At 49.4% G+C, this 12,569-nt stretch overlaps 1 protein-coding gene across 1 annotated transcript; it reads right to left on the bottom strand.

The window, feature by feature from the left end:
• Positions 1-8,646: 8,646 nt before the first annotated feature.
• LOC141936068 (olfactory receptor 14A16-like) lies at positions 8,647-9,609 on the bottom strand. The gene has a single exon (XM_074852795.1). It carries the CDS (start codon positions 9,607-9,609, stop codon positions 8,647-8,649), a length of 963 nt encoding a protein of 320 aa, XP_074708896.1.
• Positions 9,610-12,569: the final 2,960 nt, after the last annotated feature.

The following is a 12,569-nucleotide window of genomic DNA, read 5'->3' as shown; positions in this document are numbered from 1 at the left end:
AGCCATGAAGATTCATAACAAAAAGCCCCTCTTTTCCAAGTGTAATTCCTTGGGCCTATTCTTGACATCCACACTGGAAGAAGAGCCCAGCCTTCAAGAATTCTAGTAGTGAGGTCACATTTTATTACAGAGGTGTTGTAAGAAAGTTAGAAATGTTTTTACATGGGCTCCAGATGTCACAATAGATTAATGCCTCAGCAGAAGTGGGATGAATCAAAATGTTTGTGTAGGATCATAGTGATAATGATAAAGATGATGATGAGTGTATCATCAGTAAGTTCACAGATGACACCAAGTTAAGCGGGAGTGTCGATCTGCATGAGGACAGGGAGGCTCTACAGAGAGACTTGGATAGATTGGATCAGTGGCCAAAGTTAACAGGATGGGCTTCAACAAGGCCGAGTGCCAGGTCCTGCACTTGGGCCACAACATCCCCCTGCATGGCTACAGGCTTGGGGAGGAGAGGCTGGAGCTGTCTGGAAGAAAAGGATCTGGGGGTTCTAATTGACAAGCAGCTGAACAGGAGCCAGCAGTGTGCCCAGAAAGCCAACGGCATCCTGGCTTGTATCAGCAATAGTGTGACCAGCAGAAGCAGGGAGGTGATAGTCCCCCTGTGCTCTGCACTGGTGAGGCCACACCTGGAGGGTTGTGTCCAGTTTTGGGCACCTCAATACGAGAGAGATCTCGAGGGGCTGGAGCGAGGGCAGAGGAGGGCAACGAGGCTGGGGAAGGACCTGGAGAATAAATCCTGTGAGGAGAGATTGAAGGAGCTGGGACTGTTCAGTGTGAGGAGGAGAAGGCTGAGGGGAGACTCATCACTCTCTACAGCTCCCTGAAAGGACGTTGTGGAGAGATTGGTGCTGGTCTCTTCTCACAGGGAATTAGTGACAGAACAAGAGGGAATGGCTTTAAACTGCAACAGGGGAGGTTCAGACTGGACATGAGGAAAAAATTTTTCACAGAAAGAGTGGTGAGATAGTGGAATAGGCTGCCCAGGGAGGGGGTGGATTCCCCATCCCTGGATGTGTTTAAGGGTCGTTTGGATGAGATGTGGGGTAGGGGAGAGCTCTGTAGAGTAGGGCTGATGGTTGGACTTGATGATCCCAAGGGTCTTTTCCAAACTGAATGATTCTGTGATTCTGTGATTAGGAAACATTTGTTTCCTGAGAGATGATCAAACACTGGAAAGGGCTTCCTAGAACTAGTCAGTGTCCCAATCCTGCAATTAGACAATGCCCTTAATAACATGCTTTAACTTTTGATCAGCCCTGAAGTGGTCACACAGTTGGACTAGTTGGTCACTGTAGGTCCCTTCCAACTGAACTATTCTATTCTGTTCTGTTCTATCTTATGCCATGCTACAGTATTCTACTCATTTAATCCAAAAATGTCACATTTTTGTGACAAGCAATGGACCTACAGCTCTTCCTGGCAGTGCACATTTGGGCTGCAGCACCTCAGCTGGGGCACCAGGGTGGAGCCCAGCCTTCTCCCAGGGAAACCTGAGCAGTCAGTGCTGTGCTGCTCTGTGCTGCTGCATGTACAGCGCGGTCTTCACGCCTGTGCTGTGCTGCACGGGTCCCTTGGCCACAGGACAACCTCAGCAGCTCTTTGTCACAGAGGAGCCTGCAGGCAGCTCCCACTCTCTACTGCTCCTTATGCCACCTGCCTGGCTGTGCCTGTACCTAACAGTGCAGCAAGAAGTTCTCATGAGAACGTTTTTCGTCTTTGACTGCAGAAATGAGAAATTATGTTGTTTCCTTCTAAGAACGTCCCAGAGTAGCTTGAATGTCCAAACCAGGAGACTCTCATCGACACATGGAGTCTGCATGGCATGCTGCTTGTAGGTCGGAAGCCCATTCAACGCTACATCCCCTGGGGTTCCCACCATCACGAGGGACATAAGATTAGCTCTACGATTCTCTCCTTATGGTGTTAGCACTAACGAACAGCATTTTAAATGATGCCTCACAGAGTCTGAGTGCCTCTCTTACTGGGATCCTAACAGACCAGCATGTCCTGGTGAAATCCTCTCTCAGCACCCTTGGGTGCAGCCCCACTGCTCCCATGGACTGGTAAGGGTGGAGTTTGTTCAAGTCACCCCTGCCTTGATCCCCATCCACCACTGGTTTTTCCTGTCCTGAGTCCTGACTGAAAACACAAAGGCCTGGGAGACCTCGCTGCTGTTAACTGAGGCAAAGAGGACACAGACCATCTCAGATCTACCTGCACCTGCTCTTTCTAAATTCAACAGTGGTCCCACAGTATCTCTGTTTGTTCTTCAGCTGTTCCTGAAGTACCAAAAACTCATCTTGGTGCCCTTGAACTCCTGTTCAAGCTTCAACTGAGTTTTGATATGGACCATTGTTGTCCTTGTTGGATGTCATCCTTGAAGACAAGATGTGTCCAGGCACACTGTGAAAATGATTGCTCTGTTCCTTGACTATCCTTAAGGGAGTGAGTAAAGACCCCGGTGTGATGTGCTTTTTGGTTTTTTTCTCCCAATTTAAAAAAACCCTTCTGTGCCTGATTACCTCCAGTGCTCTAAGGAAAGCAGGTAGAAATTGCTGCAAAGAAGCTGTCACAATCAGGTGTGGGCTTGAGTGGAGAAGTCTGATGTAAAGAAAAGTGATGCAAGTCCCAGGGGGCCAATGAGAGAAATAACGAGGTTGGTGAGGTGAGGAGCAAGGTTGTCCATGGGATCATAGAATCCTAGAATGGTTTGGGTTGGAATGGACTTTAAAACCATCTCGTTCCAACACCCCTGCCATTGTGAACTGCTAAGGCTTGGACAACAGGCCCAAGCCAGAGTTGACCTATAGATGAATCCTGTATATTTTATAACTGATAACCATTGTGCTAGTAGGTATTGTACTAAGTTATAACAACCCACTTATGCTGGTGTAAAAAGTGCTAAAGTATTGAAATACTGCAGCCTGAACAACAGGCCCCAAGTTGAAGCTGCTAACTTAGCATGTAGTCATTAATAAAATATGTAAACTCGCTAGTGAAAGACAAAATATAATCAGTAGTGAGGAGAGAATGAATTCAACTTTCCTTTCACAGCCTTCTTCAAGGCTGAAAACCCAAGTATTTGGCCTTGTTAGAAATTCCCTTGGTTCCCCCCCGAGCCCTGGCCAGGCTTTGGGTGGAATCCTACAGGAGAATGAAACCAGATATTTTCTGCTCAAAATAAAGGTGCCAGCTATTCTGGCTTGTCGATCTCTGGTATATAAGGCTGGGCCCATTTGCAGCGAGTTTGGAAGCCTCACCTATGGGTGGACACACCGCATAGGATTTCCCACTTGCCGGGACTGGCTCTCCAAATCCTCGCTGTAACCGGGGCTGCCCAGCGTCTGCGGATCTGGATGATGATGATAATATATGCAAGTGGTGATGTATTTCTCTTAATCACTATTCTCTCTCTCATACCCTGTATTTTCCTGTTTGTTGCTTTAAGTGCACTGTTCTGCTTCTTCTTACTGCATGTTCTCTGTATTACACTGTTACATTACTTGGGTATCACTAGTAAAGTACGCCTACTCCTTTCACTCTGGTGTCTGAGTTTAACTGGTATCCTTAATCAGCAAAACACATTGCCAGGTTCAACTTCCACTAGATCAGGTCTCTCAAAGCCCCGTCCAACCTGACCTTGAGCCCTTCCAGGGAGGGGGCAGCCACAGCTTCTCTGGGCAACCTGTGCCAGGCCCTCACCACCCTCACAGGGAAGAATTTCTTCCTTATATCTAACCTAAATCTACCCTCTTTCAGTTAAAAATCATGACCCCTCATTCTATCCTTACACTCACTGATAAAGGGTCCCTCCTCATCCTTCCTGTAACCCCTTTAAAGGGCCCTGTAGCCCCTACAGGAAGGCCACTATAAAGTCTCCCCGGAGCCTTCTCTTCTCCAGGCTGAACACTCCCAACTCTCTCAGCCTGTCCTCATAAGGGAGGTACAATGCCAAGGAAAGGACAACAAGCGCACAACAACTTCCAGCTTCCCCATGGGGCTGCAAGGAGGCAACGCGCCCCCAGTACCATGAGGACATGTCTTCTCATGGGCAACTGCCATAGCCAAGGTGTGGTGGTGCAGACCCCCCGGGCCACCTTGCGATGTCAGGACCAGCCAACATTGTGTTCTTGTCTTGGTTCCAAGTGCAGTGGCCTGGGATGACATGGCATGTTTTCATCTTGGCTACAAGTGCAGCCAGTTGGGACAATCTGGTACTTTCTTGTCCTCATTATAACTACAGTGCGTTAGGATGATTGGGCACTTCCTAACTGTACCTGAAACTCCTGCTGCCTCGATCGTAATGTGCTCTGGGAGGTACCAGAATTACCTGAGAAGAATTGTGGCCAATATGAAAAAAATACTGACCAAAGTCAATCATCTCGTGATCCTATAAATAGCGACCCTAAGTGTGACCCTTTGAGCTCTATGGGATCACAACAGGCTGTGCCCCAGTATCACCCTCTGAGCTGGGATGCCTCTTAGGGCAGATTTTGTGAGGATTTCAAAGAACAGATTTCATGAAGATTTCCAAGATCGTCTGCTGAGAGATGACGATGAAGAGAAAGGGTTCAAAAATTCTCTGCTGAGAAACGATGGCAAAGACTAGTGAGGAGTTAACTACCATTAGATTTCGCTAAGTTTCAGTGACCATTTGGTACCGCTAATTTACTATCATACGTTAAAATCTGTACCTGTCTGTGCGTGTATGTTTGTGTGGGTGTCTATTTGATTTGGGAATCTTCATAATGTGGATTATAATGAATTTTATGAAATCACCCTTATAAGTGATTAAGTGCCAGTGATTAAGTATTGCCAAAAATCATTCAACCTAATTTTGTGGTTTACCTTCATAGTGTTAATACATCTTACCTTTCTGCTACCTCAAAATTTTGTGGGATATATAATCACTCATTCCCCAACAAATTAACATAACAAATCAACAAGATATTTTCCTTACTCTTTATATTAATTGCATTAGACATAAACCCTTGATCAGCTCTGGGACTAAGGTTGGATCTAGCTGAACCTAGACTCCTCTCTGAGGAGGAGTTTAGAAAGTAAGGGGGCCTGTTCTGGATCTCGTGATGCAATGGGAGGGTCCCCCTACACTCCTGCATCTTCGGTCTCTGTGTAAATCATTCTAACTCAATTCTACCTCAATTTTCCTTTCTCTGTTTCTTCCATGTAGTAAGTAATAGAGTGAAACTTGCCATCAAATTTCATTAAGTCACACTGTTACACATTCACATTAAAATCACTTTTTGCTAATACCTTTCCCCATGATACTTTAAGTGATCTAAAACCTTCATTGTTGACATGATGGGACAAAGACCTGGGTTCTGTTGCACCTTCCATCCTTGCCAGCGCCCTTTGCCATCCCCACCGCAGGCTGTTCTACCCTGTCCCACTCCTGCCCCTCTCTCCCTGCAGGCTGGAGCACCCATCTCCCTTCCCCGCCTTGCTCCCACCCCACCATTTCCCGACCTTCACTGATGTTTCCCACTACCAAGGAAAGCTCTACCACCTCAGAAACTGCCCTTCCAGCAGGGAACCCAACCCAAAGGCTTCCTGTGGCCTTTCACCTGACCAGAGAGCAGGAACCCCACCAGGATCTTCTAAACCACATGACCGCTGCTGGCCTTTCAGCTTCTCGGATGGACGTGACCAAGCCATGTGCCTGCTGCTGTCCCACATGTACTCAGGTGGAATGGACATGACAGCCCATGTCCAAGCCCTTCTCCTGGGTAAGACCTATGGGTACTTTGGCAGAGGCACTTTCCCAACCGTGTACCTGCTGCTGGGCTTTCACCTCCAGAGACAGAACTGACCTCACGGTCCCCTTCACAGCCACACGCTTCCTACTGACCTCATAGCACCATACACATCCATCACCCTCCTTATGGCCAGGGACCTGACCAGATCAGAGTAGGCTTGTTTCATCACACCCATCAAATATATTTCCTACTAATGATCTGAGTGGACAAACATTCTTCACAGGAACTGCTGTAGTTATTGACACATCTGTATCTCATCTTCTGCCTCTTTTGTATTTTCAAAAAAACTCATCAAGGGAAAGATTCACTGAATCATAGAATAACTCAGGTTTGATGAGAGCCCTGAACAACCTCTTGTCCGACTTTCAAGTTGAAGGCAGGGTGAACCAGGTGAGGTTGTTCCAGGCCTCTGTCCACCTTTGCATCACCCACAAAGGAACTGAAAGTGCGCTCTGTCACATCATACAGGGGGATAGGAAAGATGTTCAATGTGTTGGCCCAGGTGCTGGTCACTGAGGGATGCCACTAGTGACCTGCTGCACGCAGGACTTTGTACCACTGAAGACATTTGTGTTTGATCACCCAGCCAACATCCCACCCACCCTAACATCCACTTCTTCAGCCCAGATAGCACCAACCTGGCTATAAGGACTCCATGGGAGACCATGTCAAAGGCCAAAATTCCATGTGCACAACGTACCCTTCTTTTCCCTGCCCATTTGGATTCAGCAATCCCTTTCTTGTCCTTCAACTATCTGGAGATGGTTGCAGGAGGATATGTCCCACCACCTTCCCAGGGATGGAGATAGCTGACCAGCCTGTAATTTTCCCAATTCTCGTTCCTGCCCTTCTTGAAGATGGGTTTCATGTCTGCCATTTCCATGTACCCCAGAACCTCTCTGATTACTTTTGAGGGCACTTTTGAGGGCTCAGTCCAGAATCACAGGCGACGCTGACGTAGCGAACAAGAGCACTTGCAATGAGCTTGTCCAAGGCAGCTGACATGAGTCTAACTGGGAGAGTGGAGATTGTTCCTGGAGACACACACAGAAGTGTCAGGGCTCTGTCAGGTGCCCACATCTCAGCTGTCCTCATGCACTCATCTTACACACAGGAGTATTCAGAAACACGCGTCCTTCCCTTGCACATGCAGAGGCAGTGCATTGCAGGAGTCGTAGTGTCTCTCTGGCCTCCTTCTGCCACTACCAGAGGCTGGGAGGCCCCTCATCCCTGTGGTGATCAACCTGCTCTGCACTCGTGTGAGATGCCCCATGGCATGAAAAATGGACACAGGGACCACGGTTCAAGGGAACACCTTCCATTACTGCATTCAGGTGGTTTCCCAGGTAATGTTACTGTCAATGTGAAGTGACCTCATGACACTGTTTGTCCCACACACCTTCATGGCACCCCCAGGAATAGCTGATGGCATTCGTGCTCTCTCACTTCACACACATGACGTGTATGCTTACATCTCCTCCATACAATGCAAACATGGACTTCTGAGCTACTTATTTATGTACCTCCGTGTAGGGAAAAAGAAACTCCCCAGTGTGGGGTGAGAGGCCAGTGCTGCAAAGGGTGTTTGGGAGGGGCTAGAGCGTGATGATTTCCCTGGGTCATTGTCATGGTTTAACCCCAGCCGGCAACTGAGCCCCACACAGCCACTCACTCACTCCCCTGGGTGCAAAGGGGTACAGAATTACAAGGGTAAAAGTGAGAAAACTTGTGGGTTGAGATAAAGACAGTTTAATAGGTAAAGAAAAAGCCACACATGTAGGCAAAGGAAAACATGGAATTCATTCACTTCTTTCCATTTGCAGGCAGGGCCTCAGCCATCTCCAGAACATCAGGGCTCCATCACATGTAACGGTGACTTGGGAAGACAAATGCTGTAACTCTGAATGTCCCCATGTTCATCCTTCTTCCCCCAGGTTTATATAACAGAGCATGATGGCATAAGGTATAGAATATCACTTTGGTCAGTCGGGGTCAGCTGTCCATGCTGTCTTCCTTCCCATCTCCTTGTGTACCCCCAGCCTGCTCACTGGTGGGGTGGGGTGAGGAGCAAAAAAGGCCTTGACTCTGTGTAAGCCCTGCTCAGCAATAACGAAAACAGCCCTGCGTTAACAACACTGTTTATAGCACAAATCCAAACCACAGCCCCATACCAGCTACTAGGAAGAAAATTAACTCTCTCCCAGCCAAACCAGCACAGGCAGCTTCCCCAGTGTGTCCAGTGAACATGGGCACAGACCAGACCCTGGTCCTTCAAGTCTCTCCCAGGAGGCCTGGCTGTGCAAGGACACTGCTGTGTGCTCCCACCCTGCAAATCACACTGTTCAGCTGTTCACTGGTGTTTTCATCTGCGGGCCAATTCCTTGGGCATGTTCTTGAGATCAGGTTTGGAAGAAGACCTCAGCCTGTCCCTGCCTGTGGTCACAGAACTGCCACGCAGCAGGAGTGTGACCAAGCTGCCAGAGCACTCAGGCCTTACACCAAACTGAAGGGACCAGAAAGAGAGTGTGCAAATGAGGAGAGAACATCTCTGGAAGACCAAGTCCTCCCTGGCAGGGCTGCCATGCTGGGACTCTCTTCCCCTCCACCTCTGCACACAGGAATTGTCCCTGCAGCTCCAAAAATGTCTTAGAGGAAAGATCTCAGAAGAAAAAGACATCAATGCAGACCCTTTCTTTGGTTAAAACACACAGAGATCATGGCTCCTCATTTATGCAGCCACTCAGTCAGAAAAGAAAAGCAGACAGTGAAACAGAAAGGGGATGACAACATCATTACAAGTAAAATACCACCACCACCAACACAAAGAGCAGACAGGATGGGCCTGTACAGAGTTATATTATAATTGCTTTGAAGAAGATGAGCAGTTTATTGGTTCAGAATAACATCTAGCTATCAATTTCCTCAGGGCATCCTTGAGGTCCTGGTTCCTCATGCTGTAGATGAGGGGGTTCACTGCTGGAGGAACCACAGAGTACAGAAATGACACCACCAGGTCCAGGGATGGGGAGGAGATGGAGGGTGGTTTAAGGTAGGCAAATATGGACGTGCTGATAAAAAGGAAGACCACAGCCAGGTGAGGGAGACACATGGAAAAGGCTTTGTGCCGTCCCTGCTCAGAGGGGATCCTCAGCACAGCCCTGAAGATCTGCACATAGGACACCACAATGAAAACAAAACATCCAAAACCTAAACAGGCACTAACCATGATAAGCCCAACTTCCCTGAGGTAGGAGAGTGAGCAGGAGAGCTTGAGGATCTGGGGGATTTCACAGAAGAACTGGTCCACAGCATTGCCCTTGCACATTGGTAGTGAAAATGTGTTCACAGTGTGCAGGAGAGAATTGAGGAACCCAGTGCCCCAGGCAGCTGCTGCCATGCGGACACAAGCTCTGCTGCCCAGGAGGGTCCCGTAGTGCAGGGGTTTGCAGATGGCAACGTAGCGGTCATAGGACATGATGGTGAGGAGAGAAAACTCTGCTGAGATCAAGAAGAGAAAGAAAAAGACCTGGACAGCACATCCTGAGTAGGAGATGTCCCTGTTGTCCCAGAGGGAATTGGCCATGGCTTTGGGGAGAGTGGTGGAGATGGAGCCCAGGTCGAGGAGGGAGAGGTTGAGGAGGAAGAAGTACATGGGGGTGTGCAGGTGGTGGTCACAGGCGATGGCGGTGATGATGAGGCCGTTGCCCAGGAGTGCAGCCAGGTAGATGCCCAGGAAGAGCCAGAAGTGCAAGAGCTGCAGCTCCCGTGTGTCTGCGAATGCCAGGAGGAGGAACTCAGTGATGGAGCTGCCGTTGGACATCTGCTGCCTCTGGACATGGGGGACTGTACATGGAGGAAAAGCAGTGAGCAATTAGGGTAGACTTCTCTGAACAAAACTTGCTCCACTTCTCACAGAACCCCACTAAACTCCTTTGCCTCTTTCAGGAGACCATTGGCAGGTTGTCGCAGATGAAAATATTAACACTGTAATGATTTCACAGCTAAGTGAGCTGTATTAGTGACTAGCAGCACTTGATCATTAACCAATTTAAGGATTTACAAAGTCATTCAGTAAAATATGTTATAATTAAAATAGCGACTTAACTACAGATTCAAAGATGACAAGATTCACACTAACTTACCGTACGGTACCTTAAATCAATACATATATACATGCTCATTCACAAAGACAAGACATACAGACACTCAGACAGACAAAAATATTTGGATCCAGTGAAATAACTATGTACCCACACTCGTGGAAATAACTGTGTATACCTAAACACATCGGTAGGAAGAGAGAATGAGTGGGTGAAAGAGAAGCCAGCTTCCAGTTAAAATTTCCCTCTTGTCGAGTTTGGAGTAAATACTCACAGTGCATCGACATTCCTCAACGGGCGATAATTGAGATTCGAGAGGGTTAACTTCGACCTGGTCTCCCGTCAGTTCTAACGGTAGACCATAGCTCAAGGATTCTGGTACCTGAGAGGCATCCCAGCTCAGGGAAGATGCTGGTCACAGGCCCACTGCAATCCAGGAGAGCTCAGAGGGTCTCACTTGGGGTCCCTATTTATAGGGTCCAAGGTAACTGACTTTTATCAGGTACTTTTTAGCTCCAGCCCAGCTCAAATAATGGCGCATTCTGGTATCTTCCACCACTTTGCACAAGAACTTGATGGATGTGCAATTCTGTTATTGTTTTCCCTGGACCATGTCCCAGGTACAGGTGTACCAGGCTGTCAGGAGGTGATGGACTGTTCCCAGGCAATAGGGAGAGCAGGAGCCAGGCTTGGCGAAGGGGCACTGAGTGGCTGAGCAAGGAGGGGAGTTGGAGTCACTACAAGTGCCGAGAGAAGGCGGGGAGGAATTGCACGACCACACATGTCCACCTCATGAGCTCTGGTTGGTGCTGGCGGAGGGTACCCAAGGGAGCAGGGGTCTGTGCTGTGGGCTCTGGATGAATCAGTCCTATCCTACAACAGCAGGCAAATAGGAACACGGGTGATCTCAAATTAAATCCACTATTGATAGAACTGAGCTTTTCAGCATTGTTTCTCCCATTTCACCTGACATTAGAGCAGAGCTGTGGGGAATTGATTTTGTTTATTTTGTTCTAGTTGTCTCACCACAGCTGAGGAGCATTTCCTAAGGCAGAAACACTTGGCATTCCTGTTCCACTCCATATGAAACTTTGTTGGTGCTGGCAGGCAAAGGGACTGTCCCTTCGTGCAGTGTGGAGAGCTGCTCTGTCCATCAGCCCTGCTCTCAGCTGCCCTTTCCTTGCCTCTCTTTGAGCTGGAGGATGATCAAAGCCTGATGTTCACCTGAAATGAAACTGGAAACTTCTGACAGCGGAGGAATCCAGTTTCAAAGTGCAGATCCCCAAACCCCTCCCCAACATCTCTCCGTACCTGAGGAGGATCTCAGCTCCCCCCTCCCAGGCAGGGACACACAGGGCTCATTGCAGCTGCCCACACACAGACGATGAGCCACATTGCCATGGCCTTAGCACCGAGTTGTCTTCTCCATGGGGCGCAGAGAGACCACAGGAGAAGCGGGACCCCAGGGAAAGAGTCAAAGCCCTGAAGATGGGGTGTCCTTAAGTGAGAGTCAGCTCATTGCCAGTCCCACACACTGCCGTGCCCAGAGCCCCCAGGTAAGGTGGGGACAAAGGCAACCAGGTCAGGAGGGGAAACACAGAGAAATGCCCCAAAACTCCTGTCAAGGGAGTAAGGAGTAAGGATAGGGAAAGACAGAGAGGAACTCAGGGGTTTCTCCTCACTGCAGGTCAGGATGCCAAGAAGAAGACTCAGCTGGAAATCCCCCAAACCTGGGGGCAAAGGCTGTCTGGGTGGGAGAGGAGACCAGGGGAGTGCTCCCTGAGGGTCTTTGTGCTGCAGGGGATGAGAGGGAGGTGCCCAAATCACCTTCCTATGGCATTTGCTTGAGAAGCTCCCTCTCCCTCCCTGCAAATGTCTCTGCTGCCTAGAGCTGCCGCAGGCAGGACCTGTGCCTCTGTCAACACGTCTCCATCCTGTCAGTGCTCGCCACCCCCATCCCACCCGCTGTGTATTCAGCTCTGCCCTGCAGAAATTTCTGGCAGCAGGGCGCTGCCCAAGGGCATCTCTGTGTGTGCAGGAGTTCAGGAAAAATTCTGGTAAGTGCTAACAAGAACTGGGGTCTTAGTGCCTTCTCCAGAAAGAAGAAATAAATTCCACTCTCCCAGTGCCCACCAAGGCAACCAAAACAAGAAAACTCAAAGCAAACACTCCACCCCTTTTAGGTAGTCCAATCTTGACCTTCCTCTTGAAAAGTACCCCAGAAATTCCCTAGGGGTGATCTGGAACTGTGAGCAGCTCTGCCCCATGCAGCACCCTCTCCACAGCAGAAGGACCCTGCCCTGCCAGGGCTCTCTCCTTCCCCACACAGCTTCTCCCCACAGCGCCGTGGGCAGCTCCCCGGGCAGGCTGAGTGCTGACCCTGGCAGGCGCCTGGCAGAGTCCCTGCCCCAGCACACAGCCCCTGGGCTGCAGGGACCCTGCTCTCAAGGACAGCCGTGGGCACCCCTGGCTGCACCCACGCCTGCACACCCCTGCAGCCGTCCCCGGGAGAAGGCAGCCGCCATGGCCTGTCCCTCTGACAGTGCAGCAGGGAAGCCCTGCTCTGGAGCACGGCCTCCTCCTCCAGACACCAGGGACATTCCTGGGGCTGTGCCGGCTTCACCACATCCCTCCACCACCTGCAGCTGCATTGCCCTGCACCCAGAGACTTACTGTGTCA

The sequence above is a fragment of the Strix uralensis genome, chromosome 31, assembly GCF_047716275.1.
Source record: "Strix uralensis isolate ZFMK-TIS-50842 chromosome 31, bStrUra1, whole genome shotgun sequence".
In the NCBI taxonomy this organism is placed as follows: domain Eukaryota; kingdom Metazoa; phylum Chordata; class Aves; order Strigiformes; family Strigidae; genus Strix; species Strix uralensis.
This window is presented reverse-complemented; position numbering and strand designations above follow the sequence as displayed.

What these genes read in the sequence shown, in the direction of transcription:
- LOC141936068 (XM_074852795.1), bottom strand. Translation starts at nt 9,609, where the DNA reads ATGTCCAACGGCAGCTCCATCACTGAGTTCCTCCTCCTGGCATTCGCA.